This window comes from Phasianus colchicus, chromosome 3 (genome assembly GCF_987193195.1).
Source record: "Phasianus colchicus chromosome 3, bPhaCol1.hap1.1, whole genome shotgun sequence".
Lineage (NCBI taxonomy): Eukaryota > Metazoa > Chordata > Aves > Galliformes > Phasianidae > Phasianus > Phasianus colchicus.
The window spans coordinates 41,779,238-41,791,311 of NC_143438.1; the positions used below are offsets into that span (position 1 = coordinate 41,779,238).

A 12,074-nucleotide genomic window follows, 5' to 3' on the forward strand; every position below is an offset into this window, starting at 1 on the left:
TTCTTCTTCTTGGGCTGATATGTGAATCCAGCAAATCTCTCCAATGATAGCAACACTCAAGAGAATTCCTGTGCACTGAATTGGGACAGCTGGGACTCTTTTATTACATTTTTCTGACAATAAGTGAAATTACACCTCTGCTCACCTGCATCTCACAGATGCAAGGATGATTCTTCATCTTTATTCCCTGATTTAGGCTTGTAATGCTACCATGAAGGCATGTTGTTTAAGGATTTGGCACAAAATGAGAAATGCTAACTAAACTAGCGCTTAACACTTCTTCACTGTTTGCAAACTGATTGCTCCCCCTGTCTTTTATACGGCTGTAGTTTCACTGCTTAACATAAAATTCAGCTGTGCCTCCAGTTGCAAGCTTAACAAAAGATCATTCTGTAGAAGATATTCAATTAAATATGATGATTCTTATCAGTAAATTATATCAATTGTATTTCCTAAGTGTCTTTTGTTCTCCACAATTCAAGAAATGTTTTAAAAGAGTTATTTCTCTGAAAAGAACACACACTGATCTGAAAATGACCAGCTATTACACTAAACTAGAGAAATACTTCCATAAACTGTATTGTCTACTTCTTAAATAATACATTTGTTGCAAATGATCTTTTTCCATCTAATGTTATTTCATATATGCCTCTGTAGACAGCTTGTAAAAGAAACAAAATATTTGAACTTTTAAGTCCCAGACTGAGGATTTTATGTGGTTCATGATGTAAAATGCTGTTCAGCTTGCAATGTTAGATATTCAAAAATGCAGTGATTAAAAAAAATAATAAGAAGAAAAGAACTGGAGTTATGTATATATATCTATATCTATATATATATACAGTATATATATATATAGTTACTTAAATGAAAAATAATGACAGGAAGAAGGCTTACCCAGCAGTGTTAAAACACAAGCTAATATTGCTATCAGGGCTCCAGTGCTAAGTCCTGCAGGCAAGATGTATGCCTCTGCATTGCATGTCTGAGCATTACCATCTGCATCACAATCACAGACTCTTATGGTGAGAGTATTAGTGCTACTAAGTGAAGGTGATCCACTGTCCACAATGAATATTGGTAAGTAGAAAACAGATTGTTCCTGTCTTCGGAAACCATTTCTTCTCGTTAATACAGTTGCAGTGTTATCTAGGTGAAGGAATAAAAGGATAAAAGTAAAATACTTGATCTTACTAGAATATAAATAATATAGACTTTCACTCAAAAGAATTTAGAAGCACATTCATATTATTTCAACGAGCTTATATTTCCTGGTCATACATTTATTTATCTACAGAGGTAGGATCAGCTGAAAATTCAAGTTCAACTAAACATAAATTTTTCTGTTTTTCATGAAAGACTGTTTCAAAATTGCAGAAGTCTATTTGGTTTTAGTATGCTCACATTTCCATTGTCTTGATGTTTAGTAGAAGATGCGATTGTCATAAAGGAGAAGAAAAAAAGTCACACTTCAATAATTAGATTAAGTGCTTGCATTTATTTCATGTCTAATTTCCAAAGTTCCAAAGTTCTACAACTACTTGCAGTATAGATAGCATGGAAGTCATAAGCATATTCATAGGTGAGTAGATTCTGAAGACCAATGATTGATTTTTTTCAAAATGTAAAAAAGAAATTATCCAATTGGCGCACAAATACAGGTAATGTCACATATAATAAAGACATGCACTTGTTTTCCATGTCAGCCAAAATTCAACAAGTTGATTAATATAATGAATCTGAAATGTGTGCTGCAGTGCTGCTCTGAGCTGGATGACTAAAAAGTCCGTGTGTTCCAGAAAAGATTTGCAAAACTCACTGTGTTCAATACAGGTTGATCGCTCCTGAGAGGTAGGGAGATACATCTCCTAGAAATGTATAGAAAAGGTTGGTCGGTCGGTCTGTCTATCTATCATCTAGCTATCTGTCTTTCTATAGATAGATACATTGATAGTCTGGTAGAGGTAACTCATTGTGTCATCTATTATGACCTTTCTGGAAAACCATACAAACATTTCTTCATATAGAACCATATGTGATATGTATAAAACTAATGTCAGAAGAGGCAACTGCTGCACTGTTTTGTAACTCCACTGATTTTACCTATTTTAGAAGGATCTATTATATATATGTTCTATATATATATATGTTCTCATATATATATGTTGTTTGAAAAAGGGACTGTCTTTTTATTGAATACTTTACAGGACTTGTTACAGTGTCAGATTTCTAGAAATGTATTATTTTGATCATTATTTACAGTTCTTTGTTTCAAACTGTAAGCTTCTCGTATGAAGAACATTATGTATATCAGTAACTACATGCAAGAAAAGGCAATAAACAGCTGCACGAGAGATCTTTTTTAGGTCACATGTACATAGTGAAAATTCTTTGAAGTCTGTACAAACATTGCTCTTTAGTCCACCATCTGTCTCTTTTGTCAATAAAAATGACTTTGCAACTTTGGTTAGTACTGGTACATTAAAGAGCAGTGCAAGTGCTATTCGTGCTATTCATTAGTGTTGGTCCAAAAGTAATACATTCTATTTTATTTTGTTGGCCCACAACATCAGAGGGAAATGTTGGTGGTATGGCAGTAGATGTTGAGCCTTCCCACCAATATTCTGTTACATTTTGTTGCCATACAACATATGGCAACAGAGGGGCAGTGCAACAAAATGCTGTCTGACTTGAAAGCATGTATGAATTGAATTCCTTCATGTGGAAAAAAAAAAGGCACCCACTGACTTGCTGAACATTTATGGAAACCAAACAGAGGATGTGAGCATAGTTGAGAGAGTGTGAGGTGTGTTTCAGCAGTGGCCACAGCAACAGTTGCTCACCACTGCTGGTGCCAATTTTTACAGACGACACACACAGGCTCTTGTTCATCACTGGCAAAAATGCATAGCTAATGGTGGTGACTGTATTGAGAAATAGTTTTCAGTATCTGAAAATATATTCTATCAGATAATTTTATTGTGCTCTTTGTACTGGTTGTATTTTCCGTGGAAATAAATAGGAGGAATTACGTTCAGAGTGACGTGTAGTTCTACTTGCCTCAGCTCATAGCTAAACTGACTCATAACCAGCTGCTATACTATGAAGTGCAATAAGAGCACTAATTAGAAGCATGTTTTCAGATATTTTAACTAATAGAAATGTGATGTCCATGGGAGTCTTTTCATAAGTCTGTGGAGAAATGTTAGTAAGAAGTCTGTGTAAATACTGCAGGCAGCTTCCATTTTCAAAATCATTCCTCAGTAGATGGTATACCTATTGAAAATATGTGTTTTTTTGTTTGTTTGTTTTGTTTTATTATTTATTTATTTATTTAACCAACCCTGTGCACTTATTTTTTATGCCTTGAGTTATTTTAATAAAACATGAATTCCTGGACATTTTTCAGTTAATGCCCCAAGGTAAAGTCTAGACAAAAGCGTATAAATACAGGGGAAAATGTGAAAAGAGTGACTTCTGGAAAAAAAAATGAAGCTCGTTTTTGGCTCAAGGCTTTAAATGATGCAGACAACAGCTTTATTCCCTTGACAGATAGCCTAAATATAGAATTAATTTAGGGGCTGATTCTACTTTAATTTACATTCTTACCAGAATAGAAGTTTATGTAGGCCATAATCAGCACAATATATTCAAAACAGGTGGTGTTAAATGTGAATATTTACTCAAACAAAAAAGGTTCTGTTGCCTTTATATTCTTACCTTTGTTGTCCTGAAGCGTAAAATTATGGTTATTTGCTGCTTCTGCTGTTAAACTGAAGTAGAACTGATGACCATTTGGTGGATCATCTTTATCAATTGCACTGATTTTCTGGATGATCTGTTTTGAGATACATAGGTGTTCAATTGTTTGGCACGTGAAGGAACATAAATACATGCACATTATATAAACTCTCTATTACCTACTGAAGAGTCAAGTCTCTCTTGAATCTTGTTTACATTATGTTTTAGCTTTCTAAACTCCCAAGCAGGTATAGATACTATTATTAACTGAAATATGACTTTTCATTACTTTCCCAGTACTTGAAATTTATTCAATAAAAGTAATGCTGTGCAGGACCTCAAGATAATTAGGTCCTGTCATTCATCGGTGTTTAAAGTATAAACTGTGCAGTAGTGGAAGAAGCGCTTCTCAGTATCCAGAACATAGCCTTCTTGTAGTTATCAGTTGTTGTAATCAATATTGCACTGTAATATTTTGCAAATAAGAGATAATGATTTTGATTATTTCTATGCACTTTTTTATTTTAAAGAGAAAAAAAAAAAAAAATGAAAAGAAAAACAATAAATCCTAAGTATAATAATAGGGCTTTTTTTCCTTTTTTTCACTTTTTAAATTTTGTTTTGTAAAATTCAGTCAAAAACTCTAAGAAAAGATTTTAATATTGCTTACAATCCTTAAAGGAATAAATATTAACATACAAGAGTTCTGACTGGACCACAGGGACAAGAAGCCAATGTGCCAATAGAATATTCTTAATCTATTCCTGTGTTTCTATTGAATGTGAGCTAACAAATGTAGGGTTTTTCTTCTGTTGAGAACTTAAATTTTGCTGTACTTTTGAGATGTATAATAAACAACATCTGCCACAGTAAGGAAAATATTCTGGAAGAAGGCACAGAAGTGTAAAGAATCCCAATGAGTATGTGGGATCTGTGTCAGTGAGACATCTACTAGCACTCTGGGAGAGGGAAAGGAGAATTAGATGTCTTATGAGTTAAAATGGAAAACTTAAAATATGACAGACCAAGGATAAACAGCATCAGAGTCTAGGACTATGAGGAATTTCATAAAGTTAGTTGAATCTAGGACTATTTCGAAGTTATGTTAGGAATTAAAAACACTAGAGATCTTGCTAGGAATATATCTCTCTTCTGAAATTCATACCTTATGGTCCATACCTCCTAAGAAAAATAAAAGTGTATATTCATTTTAGGAAAGATAGGAATTTTACCTTTGAACAAGGTCAGTGCTGAGACCACTTCCCAGTAAAATTATGAGGAAGTAATCATTCCTAACATTATTTAAAACACAATGAGCTTAGCCAAATATGCTAGCTATGCTGTAAGGAAATTAAAACTTTTAAGACTACATAGAATATGTCATTTTTACAACTTCATTTTTCTCTTCAGTCATAGAATAGAATCACAGAATGTCTTGGGTTGGAAGGGACTTCAAGGGTCATTAAGTTACAACCCTCTTACTGCAGGTAGGGTTGCCAACCACTACATCAAGCACTAGCTCATCTTTCCCAGGGCCCCATCCAACCTGGTTTTGAACACCTCCAGGGACAGGTCATCCACAGACTCTCCGGGAAACCTGTTCCAGCACCTCACCGCCCTCTCAGTGAAAAATTTCCCCCTGACATCGAATCAAAATCTTTCCTCCCTTAGTTTAAAAATATTCCTCCTTGTCCTATCACTATCAAGACATGTAAAAAGTTGATTTTGCTCCTGTTTATAATCTTTTTGTAAATATTGAAGGGCCGTAAGCTGCAGGCTGAACAAGTCCAGCTCCTGTCTTCATAGGATAAGTGTTCCAGCCCTCTGATCATCTTCATGGTCCTCCTCTGGACCCTCTGAAAAAGACTTACATCCTTGTACTCCAGATGGGGCCTCATGAGGGCAGAGTAGAGAGGACAATTACCTCCCTCACCCTGTGGCCGACCCTCTTCTGATGCAGCCCAGAATACTGTTGGCTTTTCAGGCTGCAAGTGCACACTACTGGCTAATGTTAAGTTTTTCATCTACCAGGAACTCTATTTCTTTCTCAACAGGTCTGCTCTCAGGGACTTCTTATTCCAGTTTGTGTACATATTTGGGATTACCCCAGCCCAAGTGTAATACATTGCACTTTGCTTTGTTGAACCCAGGGGCCCACCTTTTGGGTTTATCAAGGTCCCTCTGAATGGCATCCATTCCTTCTGCCTTATCAACTACATCACTCAGCTTGATGTCATCAGCAAAATGCTGAGGGTGCACTCAACCCCATCATCTGTGTCACTGATAAAGATGTTAAAGAGTACTAGTTCAAGACTAACCCATGAGGGACACCAGTCGTCACCTGCCTTCACCTGGACATAGAGCTATTGACCACAACATTTTGCTGCGACCTTCCAATTCCTTATCCACCCTTCCTTGTCCACCATTCTACCCCAAGGTAGGGTGAAAATTTTAGGACTTAAGGAAAATAAGCTTGTGTTGTACATCAAAGCATCATTTTTACTGCCATAAGTTGATTCTATTTCATCTTAAAGCTGTCAGGCTTTCAAAATAAATTACTGCCTATCTGATAAAAATAAACATAAAAAGTATCAAGAGCTATACCTGGCCAGGTTGAGCATTTTCACAGACAGTTGTCTCATATTCCATGGCAAACTCAGGGGCATTGTCATTGATGTCAAGGATAGTTATGGCTACATATCCTCTCCCAATCTGTACTGGATTCTCTATTAAAAAAAAAAAAAAAAAAAAAAAGCCAACAATTTAATTAAGTAGAACTCTATGAGAATTTTCTTTGGGTCAGTATGTTTGTCATTTCCATTGTTTTGCATATGCTTGCCAAATCAATTACAAACCCTCTTAGAAAGCTAAGGAAAGATCTTAGCTTAATCTTCCGGACCAAATTAAAATAATGTTTGTGTTTTTCAGTAGTGTCAATGAAATCAAGATTTTATTTTCAAGGATAATTTGAAAATCTAACTCATTAATCAAAGCATTGATTTGTATCATATGGAAGGATAATAGTAAATAATATACAACCATCAGCAAGGGTACACAGTGAGACAAAACAGCACTATTCGTATCAGGAATAGCCCAGTTATTATGCGTGAAGGTAATCTATGTTAAATTCAAATTAAGAAGTCAAAACCAGAATTCTTTCAGCTATGTAAATCAAACCAACAAACAATCAAAAAATAAACAAACGTGGGGGGAGAATTTGTATTTCCAAGCAAATCCCACAGTATGTAATGTGTACATAGAACTATACCTTTCAACAATGTTATTAATTGATGTATACTTCTATCTAAAATGTGATTTTGTGCAAGACCTAATGTCACCATTTAGTCTCAAACAGTAGATAGTTGGTGGATGAACCTCAAACAGTATATATTTAGTACAATAAAGAAAATGAACATTTGTGTACATTGTATCCATTTGTTACACAAAACTTCTGACTTGGAGAGACTACATTACTGTTATTATTTTTACCACTGTTTTTTCTATTAGTGATGTAGCAGGACAGAATAAAACACTGTACAAACATTAAAAGATGTATCTATCCGTTTTAGTGTATTACAGACAGATTTTATTAAACATTAGAAACTTCATAGATTACGTCTTTTTTTTTCTTCTTCTTTTTTTTTCTTTTCTTTTTGTTCCACATGTGAAATATAGAGCAATTTTGACCCCAACTTTCCCCTCTACTGAAATAAAAAGGACCTACTTTGGGACAAACATGAGCCAATGAGTTATACTGGTTGCACTTCTGTGATAACATATTTAAGAAAAGATACACAGATGCACAGTAGCTGGGAAATGAGGGAGAAAATGTGAAAGAAACAGCCCTGCAAACACCAGTGAAAAAGGGGAGTGGGACAAGAGAGTGAGGATGAAAGAGCAACAGAGACATAGTGTTATGGACTGATAGCAAACACCCAAGGCCAAACCAGGTAGCCCAATAGACTAGTAATAAGAACTACATTTAAACAAAGAAATTATTCAAATATAAAGGCACATAAATTTTTTCACAGAATGTATTCAGAGCTGAACACATTTACACTTAACAGTTCTGTTAACAGAATTCTTGTACACATTTAAAGAGTTTGATTCTTCATCACTTTTTTCATTACTCAAAAAAAAAAAAACCCATCAAGTACAAAATATCCTTCAATATCTTACCTAACAGTGAGGATGGCACATAAGTATTCACATGTTCTTCATCCTTTTTAAGAGTGCTGTGGTAGACCAACAGCAATCAATTCTGAGTGTCACAACTAAGAGGGGCTAATTGATATAATGTATTCCATATTACTTTTGTTCTAATGGAATTTAGTGTGAGATTTCTGATAGCTAATTTCATTTTCCTTTGTACTTGTTTGTCTAAAGTTAAAAGTCTGCAGAAGGTGTGGAAAAAGAATTCTTAATCTGTTGTATTTCTGTGGGTTTTTTTATTACAAAAGTGTCTTTTACACTGAGTGAGAAGTGTTATTTTGTCTGTCATGGTTTTAAGCACTGTAAGACTTTCACTTCGCGCAGCTGATCCCAACTAAACCTGAAGTTTTGCACATAAGCAGCTCATACAATCTTTTAATTATTACTTACGACTCTCCATGGCCAAGACTGTAATGTTATGAATGGCATTAGTTTCCCTGTCCAAAGACTTGGCAGTTGTAATGACTCCACTGTTGGCATCAATATTGAAATACCTCTCGAGGTCTGTGTTTCGATCTATTGAGTACCTAGGTAAAGGATGAAAGAAAACTTTTGATTTATGTTCAATTATAGCTTGTAAAAATGTTTCATTGATTTCTCATTAGAAAGACAGAGTTTCCATTGTTTCCTCATATTGAGCTTGGCTTTGTCCATTTTCTCCAAGGTTTTAAAAGAAGCAGAGCTGTAAGTAAACACAAGAGCACGCAGGCTAGTCAATGAATGACCTGTCCTGATCATGGCAGGCTCTGTTACCTCAAGTGAAGTTGTAAGAGTTCCCCCTTTCTTCCTCGCTGTCATAATGGAGATATTCACTTACTCATGGAATATTATCCTCCTGAGGCCAAACTAAAGAGAAAGTGAGTTGGAAGTTTTCTACACAGATGTATCAGCCAGGCTTTCAAAAAAAAAAAAAAAAAAAAAAAAAAGAGGATGGAGAGTAGATCAAGAGATTGTATGTCATCACCATCAGCTCCCAGCACTTTGCTGTCTTTAGACAAACTTAAGTTCATGCCCGATATTCTTTGGCTTAACATATTTTTTGTTTTCAAACTTGTTTTAGGAAGGGGAAATGAGCTTCTTAGTAAACAGAAAACAGCATGAGTGAAAAGGTCAGATTGCCTGTGGGTGTTTTGCTTATATTCTTTCTGAGAGAAAAAGACAGTTGATTAGGCAGTATTAGATTTACAGCTGGAATATTTTTGACATTCAATTTAATATTGGGTCAGAATCTTGCACTGTCATTTAGATCAAGATGAATTAAAATGTCTGAGTAAGACCAAGTGTGTTCATTACAATTACTGTCACACTGACAACATATTAGATTATTGATATAGCATTAATCAAAACCTTTTAACAGTGTGGAAGGAAAGAATTATGGACAATAGTGCAAAACCAGGACTTTCCAGACATAATGATAATTTGGCATGATATGTTTGTTCTGTGTTGAAATACACCAGCTTCTACTCTGTATTGTATTATGGGCTTCTATATAACCATTTTGGCTTCAAAATCTTTATAACAGAGACCTGTTATGAATTTAGCATTGCTTTTCTGTATTATCTCACAGTAAGAGAAAGACATAAAGACTTTAATAAATACAATAATAGAAGTTTTCATGAATTGAGGCTCTCCCTTTTTCACTCTTTTTTTCCTTTTAGAGTCAACTTGAACTGTACTTCAATTTTTATTTTCTTTCATGCCAGTATTGTTGTTTATTTGGTCAGCTGCATTCTTCAGCTGCTTTGTTCTTGTCAAGCTTTCCCTAGAAACTCTCTCTGCCACCTCTGCAAAGTAGCCAGTTGTGGCAGGTTCAATCTCCTGTCAGCGCTTAGGTTTCCTAATTATTAACACTATTACTCTGCAAATTGAAAATTCAAAGGTCTTTTTTACAACATTGTAAGAAATTGTAGAAAGAGAGAGAGAGAGAGAGAGAGAGGAGAAGAAAGAAAAGGAGAGAGAAAAGCGAGAAAGAGAGAAGCATAAAGAAAAAGCACAAAATCGATAAAAGAAAGAAACTAAAAGGAAGGAAGAGAAGAAGGAAGGGAGGAAGGAAGGGAGATGGAAGAAGGGAAAGATTGTGAGAGCCTAAGGAAACATGTTATACAAATTAAACAACAAATTGACAGATTGTTATGAAACAAGAATCAAAAATATTTTTTATACATAAGAACCAAGCAGTTTTGTTTAACCCTTGCTTACAAGTATTGTACCCATACTCAAATTCTGAAAAAATATTTTAAACACTTTCAATACTTTAATTCCTTACAGCCATTAAAACTTGAAAGTCTTTGAACTGCAGGAGTTTTAAACACTTTATTTAATCTAGTTCAAACATCAATAATTCTTGGGTCCATATGAAATAACCTCTCATTTTCAAACTATTTTTCCTTTTCCTCTTCATTTTCCTTTTCCTCTTCATTTTCCTTTTCCTTTTCCTTTCCTTTTTTTTATTTTTTTTTTATTTTTTTTTTTGTATTGTCAAAGTTTTAAGCATATTTGATCCATTATTTGCAACCTTTTTTGAATTGTAACAAATAAAAATTTTTAATCTATCCATATTCCAATATTTGGAATTATGAGTGCTTATTTACAGATTAAAAAAATAAAACTTTTTAAATTGTTCATGAAAAGCTTTATGCTTTAACCCCCTTTAACAGATTCTTGTTTTAGGAGAGTCTGGTCTATTATGTACATCACAACAGATGCAGCACATCTCTATATCGTTTGTCAGTGCATCTGACAACATATATAGCAAGTTCACAAGGATATAGAGAAACACTCACTATTAATCATTTTCATCTCCTTCAAATTCCAAACAGCTTTGAAACAGAAGAAATCTTCCAGATGTCAGTTAAACTGATGATATAACAGCTTTTTATGATTGAATTGTTAAAAAAAAACAAAACAAAACAAAACAAAACAAAACCAAAAATTGTTTAACAGGGTCAATAAATTCATCCTTAGATTTTCACAGGAGTCAAAATCATACAGAGCATGGACTCAATTTATGGAACTGGATTTGATCCTCTCTACACAGTTCTGCAAAACTATATTATATACCACATGCTAACATCCATGGCAAAAAATCATCACAGCAGAGAAAGATCATCACAGATAAATTTCACAAGTAAATCCATGCCAACTCATCCATCTAGGATTTGTTTATTTATGATACGAAGCAGCTATTTTGAATCTGCTGAAAATATATGTAATGAAAGAAAGGAGAGAACTTGTATCACCTCTAGGAGTAAAACATATGCTTTACTTTTACAATTAGAATTCCTGCCTCAAAAATAATGGAACTGTCAGTTTCACAAGGTCATATTCTATACATGAAAGTAAAACTTTAGCATCACCAAAAAAGATGACATCCCGATGTGATGTTTTCTACTCTGCCCTAAACAAACAATAACAAAAACAAAGGAAACTTGGTACTAAATTTCAACTGCATTATGGTCTTCCTGCTACACCTATTTATGTCCTCAGAATTCCTGAGTCACAGTACTACCCTACAGATCCTACAGATCTTTCCTATGTTCCTTTGACAATATTACTACTATGCATAACAGGAGCAACAAGTAACTCATTAGTGTTTTAATTCAGGTGATGAGTCTTTTCCTCTGAGATTTTTTTTCCCCCTCAAATATAGTGAAATATAAAATCAAAGTTTGGTTTTTTTTTAATTATTATTATTATTATTATTTTTTTCCTGAAAGGTTCCTTATGCTCTTTGACATTACGTTATGAAGATCTACAAGTTCTTCATAAGCCAGACAAAAGAAGAACATCTTCAAGATCGTCATGTGTCTATACTGTTCATATATGTTTCTATTTCAATTGAAGATATTTATCTGTAGCACAACTTACAAAAGCCAGAAGACTATTGCCTGACAAGTACAGGATGTTTTACCCTATCCATTTGTCTCACATACAGAGTTTATTGCTATATATTTTTCTTGTGAGTTCTCGGTTGTGCTTTGCCATGTAAAAGAGTCTGAGTGCTACTACATTCTTGTGTATACCGCAATCAGAAAATGAAAAGAGAGAGAGAGAGAGATCTTGGCTGTAACTAAACAAACACAACATAATTGTTTACAGATTATGACACATTCTTCCTAAAT

General features: G+C 34.3%; 1 protein-coding gene across 1 annotated transcript in view; it reads right to left on the reverse strand.

Moving 5' to 3' along the window:
• CDH7 (cadherin 7) overlaps nt 1-12,074 on the reverse strand; it is a 77,031-nt gene that overhangs the window by 7,783 nt on the left and 57,174 nt on the right. The window contains exons 8-11 of the mRNA XM_031589013.2: nt 8,344-8,480; nt 6,346-6,467; nt 3,721-3,838; nt 898-1,149 (exon numbers count right to left, since the gene is read on the reverse strand). Of these exons, the coding sequence (XP_031444873.1) occupies nt 898-1,149; nt 3,721-3,838; nt 6,346-6,467; nt 8,344-8,480 (629 nt within the window). The remainder of the gene's footprint in view (nt 1-897; nt 1,150-3,720; nt 3,839-6,345; nt 6,468-8,343; nt 8,481-12,074) is intronic.